This window comes from Aquarana catesbeiana, linkage group LG02 (assembly GCF_042186555.1).
Source record: "Aquarana catesbeiana isolate 2022-GZ linkage group LG02, ASM4218655v1, whole genome shotgun sequence".
Lineage (NCBI taxonomy): Eukaryota > Metazoa > Chordata > Amphibia > Anura > Ranidae > Aquarana > Aquarana catesbeiana.
The window spans coordinates 697,475,381-697,491,030 of NC_133325.1; the positions used below are offsets into that span (position 1 = coordinate 697,475,381).

Genomic DNA, 15,650 nt, shown 5'->3' on the forward strand with positions numbered 1-15,650 from the left:
GCTTGTACAGATCTATATTAAGGCTAATGCAAAAAACAGTGTCTGGTATTCTCAGAGCTGTATGGCTTGTAAATTAAAGTAACGATGGGAAGAAGGAAATGCTCACATTTATCCAGTTTACTTCATCCACACATTGGATGTCACTGCTTTAACTGTTAGCTGATTGGAAGCAGTGCACTGTATATGAAACGTATAAAGATTATGAAACCATCATCCCACATGGTTTGTACAAAGTAATTATAATAAGCAATTTATATATATATGAACTGTTTTATAGTTCAATAGGACTTAGGGTTGATTTACTAAAACTGGGCCGTGCAAAATCTGGTGCAGCTGTGCATGGTAGCCAATCAACTTCTAACTTCAGCTTCTTCAGTTAAGCTTGGACCAAAAAAAAAAAAAAAAACCTGGAAGCTGATTGGTTTCTGTGCAGAGATGCACCAGATTCTCCACATTCCAGTTTTAGTAAATTAACTCCCATGTGCAAGGCAAGCAGTAATAATGAAAATAGCATTTGTTGTATAATTATATCAAATCTTCCATAGAGTAATTCAAAAATATATTTAGTCATACAATTGGAGTATGTCTGTCTTCCTTAAACTATGTAGTAGATGAGGTCAGTAATCAATAAAGATATTACAGTTGATTTACTAAAACTGGAGAGTGCAAAATCTGGTGCAACTGTGCATGGTAGCCAATCCGCTTCTAACTTTAACTTGTTCAATGAAACTTTGACAAGCAGAGCTGCACCAGATTTTGCACTCTCTGGTTTTAGTAAATCAACCCCATTGCATCGGCTTGTATTAAAGGATACATTTACCTTTTGTAACATGTTACATGTTACAACCTTATTTAGGGTGTGATATTTTACAGATGCAATGGATCCCCTTCTTTGATACGTCTGTAAATTTGAGATTTAGAGGGAGGTCAGGACTGCCAAAATGATCATTTTTACTAATGTATTGTATGGCATATGGCATATACAGCAGCACCTGTACAATGTGGATGGGATAAGGAAGGTAGTATGTAGGCTGTATGTAAGATGAGCATGTCTGCTATCTCAAATAGTGAAGAAGGAAGCAGCCCTGGACAGGGTCAGGCTGGGAATAAAAGTCAGCCCTGGAAATAATTTCATACCAGCTCCATAGCATTATTATACCAGCCCAACAACATAACGTCACAGAGGCTGTGCGGACATGGTACAGGAGGTGGTCATAGGCTGTGCGGACATGGTACAGGAGGTGGTCATAGGCTGTGCGAACATGGTACAGGGGTGGTCATAGGCTGTGCGGACATGGTACAGGAGGTGGTCATAGGCTGTGCGAACATGGTACAGGGGTGGTCATAGGCTGTGCGGACATGGTACAGGAGGTGGTCATAGGCTGTGCGGACATGGTACAGGAGGTGGTCATTCCTGAAAAGGAACAGTTTGGAAAGGAGCTCTGTACAAAGGAAGAAGCACAGAAGTGAAAAGCAGACTTTTGTCACTTGTATGAACTGTCATTTTTACTTCCTGTGGTCAAGAATGATGGTCTGTACATGTACTCCCAATGGTTGTCTTGATTTTTGCCTCAATGTGTAGGGACAGGGCTTAGCACTAAGGGGAGGGACTTATCAGCACATTTCATTAATCGTCTGGAGACTAACTAGCCAAAAGCTGTGCAGTCATACAACTCCTATTCCAATGTCTGCAACTCCCCAGTGTATTGAATGTTTGGTCGGAAGCTAGGGTTTATTATATTAGTAGGTCATCTCTATTGGAGCAATACCCTTTTCTGAGCACATCATGAGATGCTAGCTCTGACTGGCAATGTTACACGGCGGTTTCTACAGTAGCTGACCACAATTGATGAAAGGAACCTCTAGGCTCATGTGTCTGACTCCAGAAATCGCTCGTCTTGTTTTCGATTGCATCATACAAAGAATGTCTCACGTTTCTTTCCAAGCAATTCTGTTTTTGTCTCACGGTTCAAAATTGTGCAAGTACCGTAACTTGCTTCTGCCAAAATCATTTGACTGTATGGCCATGTACTCATGAATGTCCAAACAGGACTAATGACAGGAACACTTTGTAAGTGCCCCCTGACACCAAGGGCGGAAACCCTTTATTTCATTGCACACTCAGTACTCAGCCAAGCATTTGTTTTCTTCCATCCCGCTAAACTGTAAGCAGTGTTATGTGTCGGCAATGATGACTGAGCTGGAGACTTGTTCTCGGGAGAAGATACCACTACGTTACCATCACATGTGAGTGCAAGGTTTCTCTAAGCAAACAGTACCAATACCTTTTAATGCTTATTAACAATATGTAAATACTAAATGTCCCTAGCCTGGCCACAGATTCACTTTAAGTTGGCCAATAGCAAACAAACCTTTTATATGTTATGACAGAAGAACCACAAAGTGAGCATCGTCCAAACAGTTAATCAGCCCAGGTTTTGGTCAGGAGGTCTATTCTTATGCAGTCAGTGTAGAGAAGCCCCCATTATAGGTTTGTGTTCCCATTCCACCAGCATACTATGCCAGTCTGTGTTCTGAGCATTTGCCCCGGGTGCATTCTGCCTTAAAGTACCGATGGCCACACCGTCCACCCCCATCAGCTGTAAGTCTCTCATAGAGTTTGACAGGTTGCCATCAGTGGGGCTGGAAGGTGCACCTGTGCCCACTTCCCGCTAATGCCAGAACCCCATGCATTGGGGCTAAACACCCAGTGTGCATGGGGCCAAAAAATATATATTTCTTACCTTTCTAGTTGTTTCCTTGGAGCAGGATTATACACATGATTCTATAAACAGCTTGTATTGTTCGGTATAACTTGCAAGAGACACTTTAAGGCAGCCCATAGATTATTCTTTTTTTATTCCATTCAACCAGCGAGTTGACTGGAAAAAAAAATGACCTGATTCCTCAATCCACATACTCAATGTGAATGGGGGAATCGCTCCCATTTCATTTCCCTAAAGCGGACCTTCAGTCATTTTTTCATCTTTCCTACTATTAAATCTTCTGCCCTTGTTGTTTTAACTTTGGATAGTAAAACATTTCTTTTCTGCCACTAAATACTTTATACAGCCCACTTCATGTTTCTTGTCTGGTTAAAAGTCTAGGCTTATGACATCATGCACAGCTGTCATTCTCATGAGAGTTTGCCTGGAAGGGATGAATCATAAGAGGGCCAATGAGAGCTGCAGAGCTGGAGGTGTGCCTCTGTGTGTCTGTGAAAATCCAGGAAGTGAACAGGCAGCAGCTTCAGCTGCCCACGGTTAAAATGGCTGCAGCCAGACTCAGTGGAGGGAGATTTCTGCAGCATTTTTGGGCAAGTACAGAATCACATTATATATAATAATATGCAAAGTGGTTGGAGGGAAGCTTCAGAATGGCAAAGATGTTTTTATTACAAATTATGTGAGAAGACTGCAGTTTCTCTTTAAAGCAGAGAGACTTCCCCACTGTCAGAATACATTGATCAGTGCTGGCGGCTATAGCAACACTGATCGATCGGGAAAAATCGACAGGGTGGTTGTACAGAAGTCAGTTGGTAGATCAACTTCTGTACATCCACTGCCCCCTTTTTTTGGATCCATGTATAACCGGCTTAATGGCAGATTGGCTTAAAAATGCATGAATATACAATGTACCACCGAAGCCTTGGTATCTTTTAACCGTTTGCTAGGACTGACAACATGCACGTCTAGTTTACAACTAATAATGAAGACTCTCCTTAACAATACATACAAGGGGAAGGCTATGTAAGATTTTTCAGCAAAGAAAAGGCAAAGCAGCAATCTTAAAGAAGAAGTAAACCCTGATGGGTTTTACTTCCTCTTTGTTTCCCTGCAAAGCTAAAGCATAATGGGCTACTATGCATCGCATAGTAGCCCATTATGTGTCACTTACCTAACAAGGAGCCTGCGATGTCACTGCTGTCCCCTCTTCCATGAAGCATCCATCTTCCTTCCATGTATTGCAGCTCCGGTGCTGTGATTGGCCGGAGCCGCAATGACGTCACTCCTGTGCATGCGCGCGGGAGCCGCCGCCGCCGCTAACGGCACAATTGCTGTTAGAAAACGGCATGCTCAGTGCGCCTGCGCCCCGTTGTCTACGGCACATGCGCCGTAGACATTGGTGCCTGTCTTTTGCAAATATCTCCTAAACCGTGTAGGTTTAGGAGATATTTCTTGCACCTACAGGTAAGCCTTAATCTAGGCTTACCTGTAGGTAAAAGTGGTCTGTAAGGGTTTACAACCACTTTTATATATTGTTATATATAAAATTGATTCTGTTTTGTGACTGGGAACATGTAATAAATTAACAACCTTTCTGAGCATGTTTCAGATTACACCAATATTTAAGGTGTAACATGAAACGTGGTCAGCATGCACAGCCCTCCTCTCCACCCCATTTTTTTTAAGATTGTGGGGTTCTTTTCCCAGTAGCATCCTGTCTTTTTTTTAATGGTAGTCGGAGCTGCACACAACCGTGAAAAGTCCCACCTACAGCAGAGGAAGAGGAACTTTTAGTTCACAATCCAGCATAATGGTAGTGACATCACATCGATGGAATAGACCATTATTACTTCTCCAGCTTTGTAGCTGAAGGAAGTTCTGTAACTCAGTACGGACCAGGCATGGAGGAAGAGGCTACGGGAGACAGAGTGTTGCACCAGTGATCCACTGGTCAAGGGTGTAATTCTTTGCAAGTTCAAATGCATATATTACATAGTTACATAGTTAGTAAGGTTGAATAAAGACACCAGTCCATCCAGTTCAACCTGAGTGAGTGTGCGTCTACAACCCTGACCCTTGTCCCTAACCCTGTACATCGCACACTCACATCAGTCCCTACCCTCAATCCAAGGTCCCCATTCATACACTAGGGCCAATTTTGGACAGAAGCCAATTAACCTACCAGCATGTCTTTGGAGTGTGGGAGGAAACCGGAGCACCCGGAGGAAACCCACACAGGCACAGGGAGAACATGCAAACTCCAGGCAGGTAGTGTCGTGGTTGGGATTCAAACCAGCGACCCTTTTTACTGCTAGGCGAGAGTGCTAACCACTACACCACTGTGCCGCTATATATATATATATATATATATATATATATATATATATATATATATATATATATATATATATATATATATATATATATATATATATATATATCTCATTTATAACTGGACGTTTTTGCAAAACAGGTGTATTGACCTTTTTTGTTTTTTTGCAAAGAGTCGGATTGTTTTTTTAAGCCATTTACCTTCCAAAGCTTTTTTAGATAGAAATTAGGTTTCTGGTTCCTGTAGTTCATCCCAGTATGTTATCAGTTAAACTTTGACTATAGATATATCGGTTAAGCTGGGTACACATGGGCCAAAAATCACCCAAAAACATTTGATTTGGTGGGAATCGGCCAAGTTTCAGCCCGTGTGTACAGCTCCTTGTCTGACAGTTGCTGGTCTCACGACTGGCTTCTGTGTAATGAGCATGCTGGAAAACCAGCATCCGATCAGCACTCACAGCCATTAGCACTGATCAATGTGCTCTGGCGGCTGTCAGAATACAATAACGGGGAGATTGCCACACTAGCATCGAATGTGTTAGTATGGCGATCTGTAATTTTTTTTTTTTTTGTTCAGCTTGCTGGGTTGAATGAAAAAAAACTTCCTGTGTGTACCCAGCATTAGATTGTAAGTTCCTCTGGCAGCACAGCCTTGTGGGGATAAGACAGTGTGCTTCGTGAAGATGTAGCAATGTTGTAGTAAACACAGATTCATTATTTTATTTGTGAATAAGGGCTAGTTCACACCTGAATCATGCAGAAACATGGTTCGCACTCCTGTGTGATTCAGTGCGGTGTGATTTTGCTGCTCATTTGATGAGCCCTGATGATTGACAAGAATTTTCGTTCGGTTTTTGACTCTTCTATGGCCTGTTTAAAGTGGTAGTAAACCGCATGTGATTAAAAAAAATAAATAAATCCTTGTAAGGCAGTGTCATAATACTCTAGTATACATTGCATACTAGCACATTATGATAAACTTACCATAAAATGAAGCCTTCCAGCACAGCAATGTCACAGAGATGTCACCACTGAGAGGGCTGACATCTTCCCCTAGTCTTCCTTCCAGGTTCGCAGTCTCTGACTACATGAGTGGCTGGAGGCTCGATGACGTCACTCCTGCGCATGCATGCAGGAGCCGCATGTTTACGGCACGGGCTATGATGGTCTGGCGCTGTAAGTTGGACCTTCAAATCCAGGGGCTTAGCTACAGGGTTGCAAGGGTCGAACTGGCCCCATGCTCCAGGGCCCCAAGTACAGCTGAATAGGAGGCGCGGCATATAGCAGAACCGATCCCCTCCTCCTACAGTCGCTGAATGCCCACTTCTCCTCTTTTCCCTCCTGCAGGCATTTAGCGGTTGCAGGAGGCGGGGATCGATTCCTCTCTATGTTACAGCCCCGTCGCCCCTCCTATTCAGCTTCTCTTCTGCCTCGAGCCCCTCTCTTCCAGCTCCACACTGAGCTTCAACTCGGGAACACACCTTAAATCACTCCAAGCAATCCTCTGCTCACAAGTTCAGAGTGAGATATCCCTGAGCTGCCGAGATCCGGGTCACTGAGCGGGTAAGAGCTGTGAAGGGGGATAGGGCCCTGGCGTTCCACCGCTGTGGGGGCCCCAGTGAGGTTGTTTGCCGCAGGACAACTGAGCTGAGAGCATCTCTCTCATACAGCCTGCACTGACAGTACTCCCTCCCATCGCACGGACCGGAGAGGAGAGAGCCGATCTCCTCCCGACCCTCTGTTAAAGTGGTAAGGATGTGCAATTCTCTTCCACAGGCAGTGGTTTCAGCGGGGAGCATCGATAGTTTCAAAAAACTATTTGATAATCACCACAACATACAGGGATATACAATGTAATACTGACATAAAAGTACACACACACACACACACAGGTTGGACTTGTGTCTTTTTTCAACCTCACCAACTATGTAATGTAACAAAGCATGCTGGATTCTCGCCCCAGGTGGCACAGGGGAGGCAGGGTTCTGGGAGTATGTCCATGGATACCCTCCCAGAACTGGAAGCCCAGGGCTTGGTTGAAGGGGGAGGGGGGGGGTCCTTCATGGTTTCTTGCACCGGGGCCCTGAAGGATCTAGTTACGCCTCTGTTCAGAGCGCTTGTGCCGGTAGCGTCATGCAACTGTGCAAGTTTAGGAGATATTCACAGTACCTACAGGTGAATGATAGGCTTACCTGTAGGTACAGGTGATGTAACAGAGTTTACTACCACTTTAAGTGAAAATGTTGTGATCCAATTCGGTGTTATTTTGTATCTGTTTTGCTTAGTGATTATTTATTTTATTTATTTTCTTTGGGTGTTCTTGTTTAAATGGATTCTACTTCTGAACACAATGTTTGTAAATTTGCATAAAGGTTTCAGTTTAGTTCATTCTAGTTAGTACATCATTTAAACTTTGAACAGTTTAGTGAACATTGGTGACCCTGCTGCTATAGATTACCAGTCTTGGGTTAGATTGTAAGCTCCTCTGGCAGCACAGGCTGATGGGAATAGGACAATGTACTCTGTAAAGAAGGCAGCAATGTTGTAATAAACAGATTCTTTTATTACATTTGTAAATTAGATCAAAAGGTTTGATCGTCCTTAGTAGTATTCTGTAATTTTATATCCATTTTGCTCAGTGAAGTTTTCTTTTCTTGGTGTGGTATCCAAACAGTTAAGACATGGAGGGGGGAGAGTTGGGGCGGGGGGGAGGAGGAGTATGGAGAACAGAGAGGGCTGCCTTCTGAATCCCCTTATGTCAGACTGTAAGTCTATGCACTCACTTCCACAGATCCTTCAGCCTGGACAGGGTTATCTGCACGCCTGTGTTCTATTTCTTCATGGGAATCTGAGCTGTGATCTCCCTACAGGCTGACCGGAATATACCTGATCACCGGTTTGCTCTTGTGCAAGAAAGGATTAGTGGGCTGTGCATGAGGAATGAGGAGTGACAGCTACGCAGAGAGCATTAACCTGGTGGGTGGGAGACGGGGAAAGGGTGGCTGTGTGCAGGTGTCGGAGAAGGTAGGACACTTTTTGTGACACACAAGTGTAAGGAACAAAGGAGAGCACCTACCTGCACAGAGCCATGACAGAGGTGATTATGCAGACAGACTGCAACTTGAACTCTGTTTGTGAACACCTTGAGCACTGCTGTCTGGAAAGGTTACAGGATGCGGGGGCTAAACGGCCCTCCAACACAGGGGCCCGGCTCTGGGGGCGAGTACGCAACAAGCTTCTCAGGCAAAAGGTAATAAGACTTGTTTTATCAACTTTGTAGAAATGTCCTTCTCCTTATCTGTTGAATTAATCTACATGTTCAGGATTAGAGAATAAGGCAGAATAGCAATGATGATGGGTGGATGCAGTAACCTATAGCAATCAGTCCAAACTATCAGTGCTGTAATGACTGCTATGGGTTACTTTAATTATACTCATCACTTTTTTGTTGTGTTCTTCAAACTAGCAACACGCAGATGAATTTGATTACATATCCAGACCCTTGGACTATAATCCCATCACCTGACTATCAGTGTATGTCGGTGATCTCCCCATTATGGCAGTACCACGCTGTGCCAGGTTATCACTGTCCGCCTCTGCAGCATCAGCAGAGACAAATAGTAAAATGATCAAATCCTTCAAACACGCTGGATCCCTTGCCAGGTCAATATCCAAGCTTGTCATGTAAGATTTTATATAATTGCCCCACCGTAAGTAATTGTTATCATGCATCAGTCTCCATTAATGACAGTCTTTAGGGGATAAACCCAGGCAGACATGGCATGATGAAGAATCCCTGAGATTTCATTTGGAAACAGTGAGATTACTTTCCATCAGGCTCTGAATTGAGTAAGATGATCTGAGCTGTAATTCTGTTTCCCAATACAAACTATGGCAACCAATATCTTTCCAGTTCTTCTACCGCCGAATGGCCTGGCTTTTATACACTTGTGGTTTCAGATCTTCCTCTCGCAGGAAATACAGACCCAAACACTTGACTTCGATTAGATGCAGTTCCTTCTGCTAGTTAGGAAATTAAATAATGCCTTCTTGTGCTTGACAAGGTGAGCCCCAGACAGATGGCGCAGTACAGCTCGCCCTGGTTAATGCATTGTAGCTTTTATTTCACAGCACATTGAAAGCTGCAGTGCTCAGCATACAAACAATTGAGTATAAAGAGTGCTAAAAATCAGGTACTGCCTTTCCATTTTTGTAACCAGAAGCAGGTTTTATTGCCTGTGAGATGTGCTGATTCCCAGATGTATGTCAGGAATCTGTGCCAACCTATTTGCATACATTGTCATTCATCTAAGAAAAACTGGAGCAAAGGGAAAAAAATAAAAAGGGTTTTTCCTATTGTAGCCAATCAGAAACTAACTTTAATTTTATAGCCTTTATTGGAGTAATGAAATCATTTGCACAACACTGGGAATACATGGGAAACACCTTAACATTTGTTCCTGTTTAATTATAACTCAGCCTTATTTTTTTGCATATGCATAGCGATTGGCTCATCTGGGAATAGTTTTGCTTACCTGCTTTCCTTTTATGGTTTCTTATATTACATTAGTATTTTCCCATTATCAATGTGCTATGTGTATATGACATATATGTTCTCGTTATGTTTGACCCCTTTGCGTCTGGATTGTGTTGCACTAATTATTACCATCCAGAGCTGCAAAAGGCATATCAGCTAAAATGTGATCTTTTCTATAATCCTTCATTTCATGTACAGCTCTTCCCCTTGTTGTTTTAATTGGATACCATGATTGCCGGAAACAAAGTATATAACGGCCAGCTACAGTTGTAGATATTCGTGCAGCTGCTGAAACATATGAAGTGTTAAGCCATTGAGAACTATGAATACAGAGCACTAATACTGCATGGTTACCACTATCTGAGAATAATGGGGATATGGTTTTAATCTCGGACTGTAGTGACTTTGGTATCAGGAGTGTATTCTGCCATTCAGCAAAGCAGAATCTATACAGTATCATATTGCATTCAGTCAGCAGCCAGACGTGACAACACAGAGCTCCTCTATTGATGAACTGCTCCAGAGTAATCCTTAATTGTTAGGTTACTCGGGTAAGAGAACTGGTCATTGTGTCTGAACATAGCTCAGTTCTTCACTAATGGGGGCAGACGCCAGCTGGTGTGATGGGCAGCTGTTCTGAGAATCTGTGGCATGGTCAGACATGTGTACCACCCCATTCTGTGAAATCCTTGAAATGTTGGACTCGTGCCACCAATGTCAGGCATGTAAAGCCTAGCCCCCCGACACACGTGGATTATCCCTTCTATGTGGAGGGCAGCTGAAAGAGGCATGTCGTGTGCATTCTACAAAGGCTCAAACTTTGCCCCCCCCCCCCCCCCCATGGATCTTGGTTTGACTTACTGACACACTTTCCTTTGTTAATTTTTATAGGTCTGTAAAGCATTTAAACTGTTTATCCTCAATACAATTACAATAGGACCACCTTTTCTGTAAAAAAAAAAAATGCCTTCAGCATCTGGCACATGTGGAGGAACTGAACAATTGTCTCCTGTGTGTGGCATATGTTATAGCTGAGCAGATCTGCACCAGGTATTAAAAAAATGAGTGATGTAATAGTACGAGATTGTTGCTCTGTTACCATCTATTGTAAAGACTAATATTAATAAGTTGGTTGTAATGGCCAACAAATTAGCATTTCTTTTCCACAAAATAATGTACAGAGAAGTATTATCATTTTTTTTATTACTGGCATTTATACAGAGCTTTACATATTGTACATTCACATCAGTCACTGCTCTCAAGGAGTTTACAATCTAAGGTCCGTAATTCACATTCATATATATACATGCTAGGGCCAATTTAGACAATGGTCAATTCAAGTGACCTTAAATGGGTTATAAAGGCAGAAGTTTTTTTTTAAATCTTGAATTAAGATAAAAAGCCTTCTGCATGCAGCAGCCCCCCTAATACTTACCTTAGCCCCATCTCTATCCAGCGTTGTCTACGGGTCCCTTGGCCGTCCGGGACTCTCCCACCTGGTTGGCTCAGACAAAGCAGTGGCACCGTTCGCTCCCCCTGCTTTCAATCAAAGTCAGTTAGCCAGTCAGGAGAGAGAGTGGGCTGGGCCGAACCGCAGCTCTGTGTCTAAATGGACACACGGAGCTGCAGCTCAGCTCGGGTGCCCCCATTGCAAGCTGCTTGCTGTGGGGGCACTTCGACAGGAGGGAGGGGCCAGGAGCAGCGAAGAGGGACTGGAGAAGAGGAGGATCTCAACTGCCCTGTGCAAATCCCATGCACAGAGCAGATAAGTATAACATGTTTGGTATTTAAATAAAAAGAAAAGAGACTTTATAATCGCTTAAAAGGTTCAGATTTTTTTTTAAAATAACAACCATGTCATACTTACCTGCTTTGTCCCAATTCTCTAGTCCCCTGCTAGCGTTCCTGGCTCCTTCCCCTTGACAGAGTCTTTCGTGCACATCACTGGATCGAAAGTGGTCTCAGGTGAGTATTGGAGGGAACAGCACACAGAAGGTTTTTATGGTGCATGCATTCACAGAATGCATGAAGACAAAAAAACCTTCAGAGTTTACAACCACTTTAACCTACCAGCGTGTCTTTTGGAGTGTCGGAGGAAACCCACACAAGCACAGGGAGAACATGCAACTCCATGTAGTGTCTGGGTTGGGATTCAAACAAAGCACTCTAGTGCTGTAAGGCAGGCGTGCTAACCAATAAGCCACTGTGCTGTCCATACATCCATTTGTTCAGATATTTTACTGATCTCTCCATAGTTACCTGAAATCCGAGTAATCCCAGTTAACTGCACCATTCCAAATAAACCCCTTTACCTTTCTCCTGATTGGCTGCAATGTTTGCCTCTTAACTGATATGATTGGACGACTGACTTTTAGAATTGTAGCTTATACGATGAATTAACTGTGCATAAATAATGTGTAATGTGACATTTTTATTGGTCTAGAAGAGTGGAGATTGATATAATGTGAATTAAAAGCACATTTGTTACCATTTTTTTCTTTCTTTTTGTTCCGTATTGTTCACAGAATGTTTGTCTTTTGACTGCGGAGGTAAAGAACAAACAATGTAGAATATTGTGATTTTAGAGCAGCATTTCACTGCAGACACAAGAAGGAATACATTAATCAAGCTATGATCTTGTAGCAAATCTCTCTCTGCTCCTGTTTTGCAATGCGGCACAATTGATAAAGCTCCACAAAATCAGCCTCACTGTTAATTTTTTTCTGCCTTGCTGTACGACAAGATTAATAAATCTGCCCCAATGAACATCTGTAGGTCAATAATCTGAACTACAGTTACAGTGAATAGCATACATATGTATTTGATGTTGTCCTATGCTAGTGAAGCGCTGAGTTCATGGACTGCTCTCCCCTCGGTGCTAAAACCACGCTGCCCTGACAGTCACAGACACGCCCCCTTCAGTCACAGACACGCCCCCTTCAGTCTTTGCACTGCAATGGAAGGTTTGTGGTTTTTCCCTGCATCAGTAATGGGCTCTTTTGATTATTTTTTTTAAATGTTTTATTATACATTGTTTTTTCATAGAGCAGTATTGACCAGCATAAGTACTTTGATCATTCAGCTGTCACGTATTAATGTAACATTTACTACAACCACCTGGAATGTGCACAAGCTGTTTATTCATGTTCCGCTATTGTATGTATGTTTAAATGGCTTATACTCTGCATCTATTTAAAAGAAATGAATGCCCAAACACTGTCACATAGACTCATCATTGGTACATTAGCTTTCAGCATCAGAGGCTCGGTGCCTAACGTCTCTACTCTTTCTGTAACCCAACACTAACAATCCTCCCTGTAATCCCAACACTAATCCCCATTGTAACCCCAATACTAGCAACATTCCTTGTAACCCCAACATTAATCCGTGCTCTAACACTAATCATCCCTGTCGCCCTAACACTAATGCTCCCTGTAAACCCAACATTAACCCTTATTATAACACTAATCCTCCCTGTAACCCTAACACCAATACCCCATTTTACCTCAATCCACTCTGTAACCCCAATATTAATTCTCACTCTAATACTAATCCGCTCTGTAAAACTAGCACTAAACCTCCCTTTACCCTAACACTAATCCTCCCTGTAACTTCAACTCTGTACTTTCTGTAAACCTAACACATATCCTCCCTGTAACACAAACTCTCCCTGTAACTCCAACACACATCCTCCTTGCAAAACTATCACTTATTTTCCATGTAACCCCAACACAAATCCACCCTGTAACACTACTAACACTAATTCCCCCTGTAACCCCAATGCAAATCCTTCCTGTAACATGATAATTCTCCATGTAACTCCAACACTAATTCTCCCTGTAACCCCAACACTAATTCTCCCTGTAACCCCAACACTAATTCTCCCTGTAACCCCAACACTAATTCTCCCTGTAACCCCAACACTAATTCTCCCTGTAACCCCAACACAAGTCCTTCCTGAAACCCCAACTCTATTCCTCCCTGTAACACTAACCCTCCCTGTAACCCCAACACTAAGCCTCCCTGTAACCCCAACAAAAATACAATTTCTCCCAATATAATATATATACATTTTACCAAGTTGGAATGCCACTACCTCTCCTGACTCAGGAGTTATTCATATCTTATGTATACATACAGAAAGTGACACTACTGCTGACTGTGTCAAGGACAGCCAGACTAGAGTGAATCATAGTGAACTATTAGTGCCTGTCTGGAAGTGTCGCTGGTATTTTGCATGAATCACACATCAGAAAGGGGCACCAATGTGTTTTCTCTTTCCAGTACCAGACTCTGTTTCTTTTTAACCATCTGCTGGTTATTTGAGAAGAGGAATGACCTGGGGGAGCTGTCACTAGGCATGTCACAATTGCCTGGAGTATGTGCTTTAATTGGTGTAATTTACATAGTGTTCTACTGCCTGCTGCAGCATCTGTGTTAACCCTTTCCTTGTGTTCAGTAATTTAATTAGTGATGTCTTCATAAAGATTGTCATATTGGCCATTCGTTGTCACTAAATAGTAAACTTGTTTTACTATCAGTTTTCAGCACTTTCCTACCAACATTCACAGATGTCATTGCATACCCCAGGCAATTCCTTGTCCATATTGTCCAGTATGTTACTATCTTTACCATTACTGGAGTTGTGATCTTTGGTATATAAATGGACTGCCTGGACTACTCTGCTAAGAATATAGAGGATATGGGTGAAAATGTACACACTATTTGGAGGAACTTGCGATACAAACAATACATTTTATGTTTTTTTTTTATTGCAATAAAGGGAATATACACTCACCGGCCACTTTATTAGGTACACCTGTTCAAATGCTTGGTAACACAAACTGCTAATCAGCCAATCGCAAGGCAGCAACTCAATACATTTAGTCATCTAGATGTGGTGAAGACAACTTGCTGACATGCAAACTGAGCATCAGAATGGGGAAGAAAGGGGATTTTGAACGTGACATAGTTGTTGATGCCAGACGGGCTGGTCTGAGTATTTCAAAAACTGCTGATCTACTGGGATTTTCACACGCAATCATTTCTAGGGTTTACAGAGAATGGTACGAAAAAGAGAAAATATCCAGTGAGAGGGAATTAAGGCCACTGGTGGACACTTGAAGTATAAATGAAACATAGGGTTTCATTAATGTTTAAAAATTAAGTAACTATACGATTAGCCAAGAAGAAACCTGGCATGTGAATGTATTCCTAAAACATCCCCTGAGGTTCCCTGTGCAAAAGATCTATAGATCTAGCTAGGTGCAGCAACAAGGCACTATATATATATATATATATATATATATATATATATATATATATATGAAACAATTATGATAGGTATACATTTGTGTGTTGTGATAATGCATTCAAAATCACATGCTTTCTTTTGTGTTTTGGTGTAGCTTGATTTAAAAGGCTCATGCTCTTCTTCTTTTGTGCAATTTGTGTGTGTATGACAGCCCATTGAAATGAATGGGCTGCCCTAAACGCAACACATAAAAAACACAAAAATACATGCACCATTACACCCACAAAGGTGTGAATGGAACCTTAAGTTCCATCTCCAATTACACGCTATCAATATAGACAATCTGTAGAGACAGAGTAGAAGTCACCCGAAGAAATATACAGCATTTTATTGTAGTCTTTTGATATACACACAAAATGATCAGCCTATTGTAAGTAATCTGTATATAATATATAGATATATGTATGTGCACGGAATCAGCCATATTTGGTCATAAGATACATAAAGTGCTGTCAATGTGCTCAGCCTGAATGAATACAATGTAGTCTCTATTTCCACTAGAGATAGAATCTACAATTGCTGTAATAAATAATGTGTTCAAAAAATAGAGAACAAAGATGAAGAATGACTTGCAGGTAAATAAGTACAGTTATTACAGAATGTATACTCCCTGAATAAGCAATAGATTTCCAACAAAATATAAAAGTTTATACTAAACCATATGTATGTATATGTTGGCAATGAACACAGCTCTGAATATGTGCCATTAGCTTTATACAATATATGTTGTATTTATGAG

At 41.9% G+C, this 15,650-nt stretch overlaps 1 protein-coding gene across 6 annotated transcripts in view; it reads left to right on the forward strand.

The window, feature by feature from the left end:
• ABR (ABR activator of RhoGEF and GTPase) overlaps positions 1 to 15,650 on the forward strand; it is a 637,383-nt gene that overhangs the window by 587,421 nt on the left and 34,312 nt on the right. Inside the window, exon 1 of one of the 6 annotated variants that reach the window (XM_073616872.1) lies at positions 7,807 to 8,310. The exons of the other annotated variants lie outside the window; for them this stretch is intronic. Within the exon in view, the coding sequence (XP_073472973.1) occupies positions 8,149 to 8,310 (162 nt within the window). The 5' untranslated portion in view covers positions 7,807 to 8,148. Of the gene's footprint in view, positions 1 to 7,806; positions 8,311 to 15,650 lie in introns of those variants that run through there. 6 annotated transcript variants of the gene reach the window in all.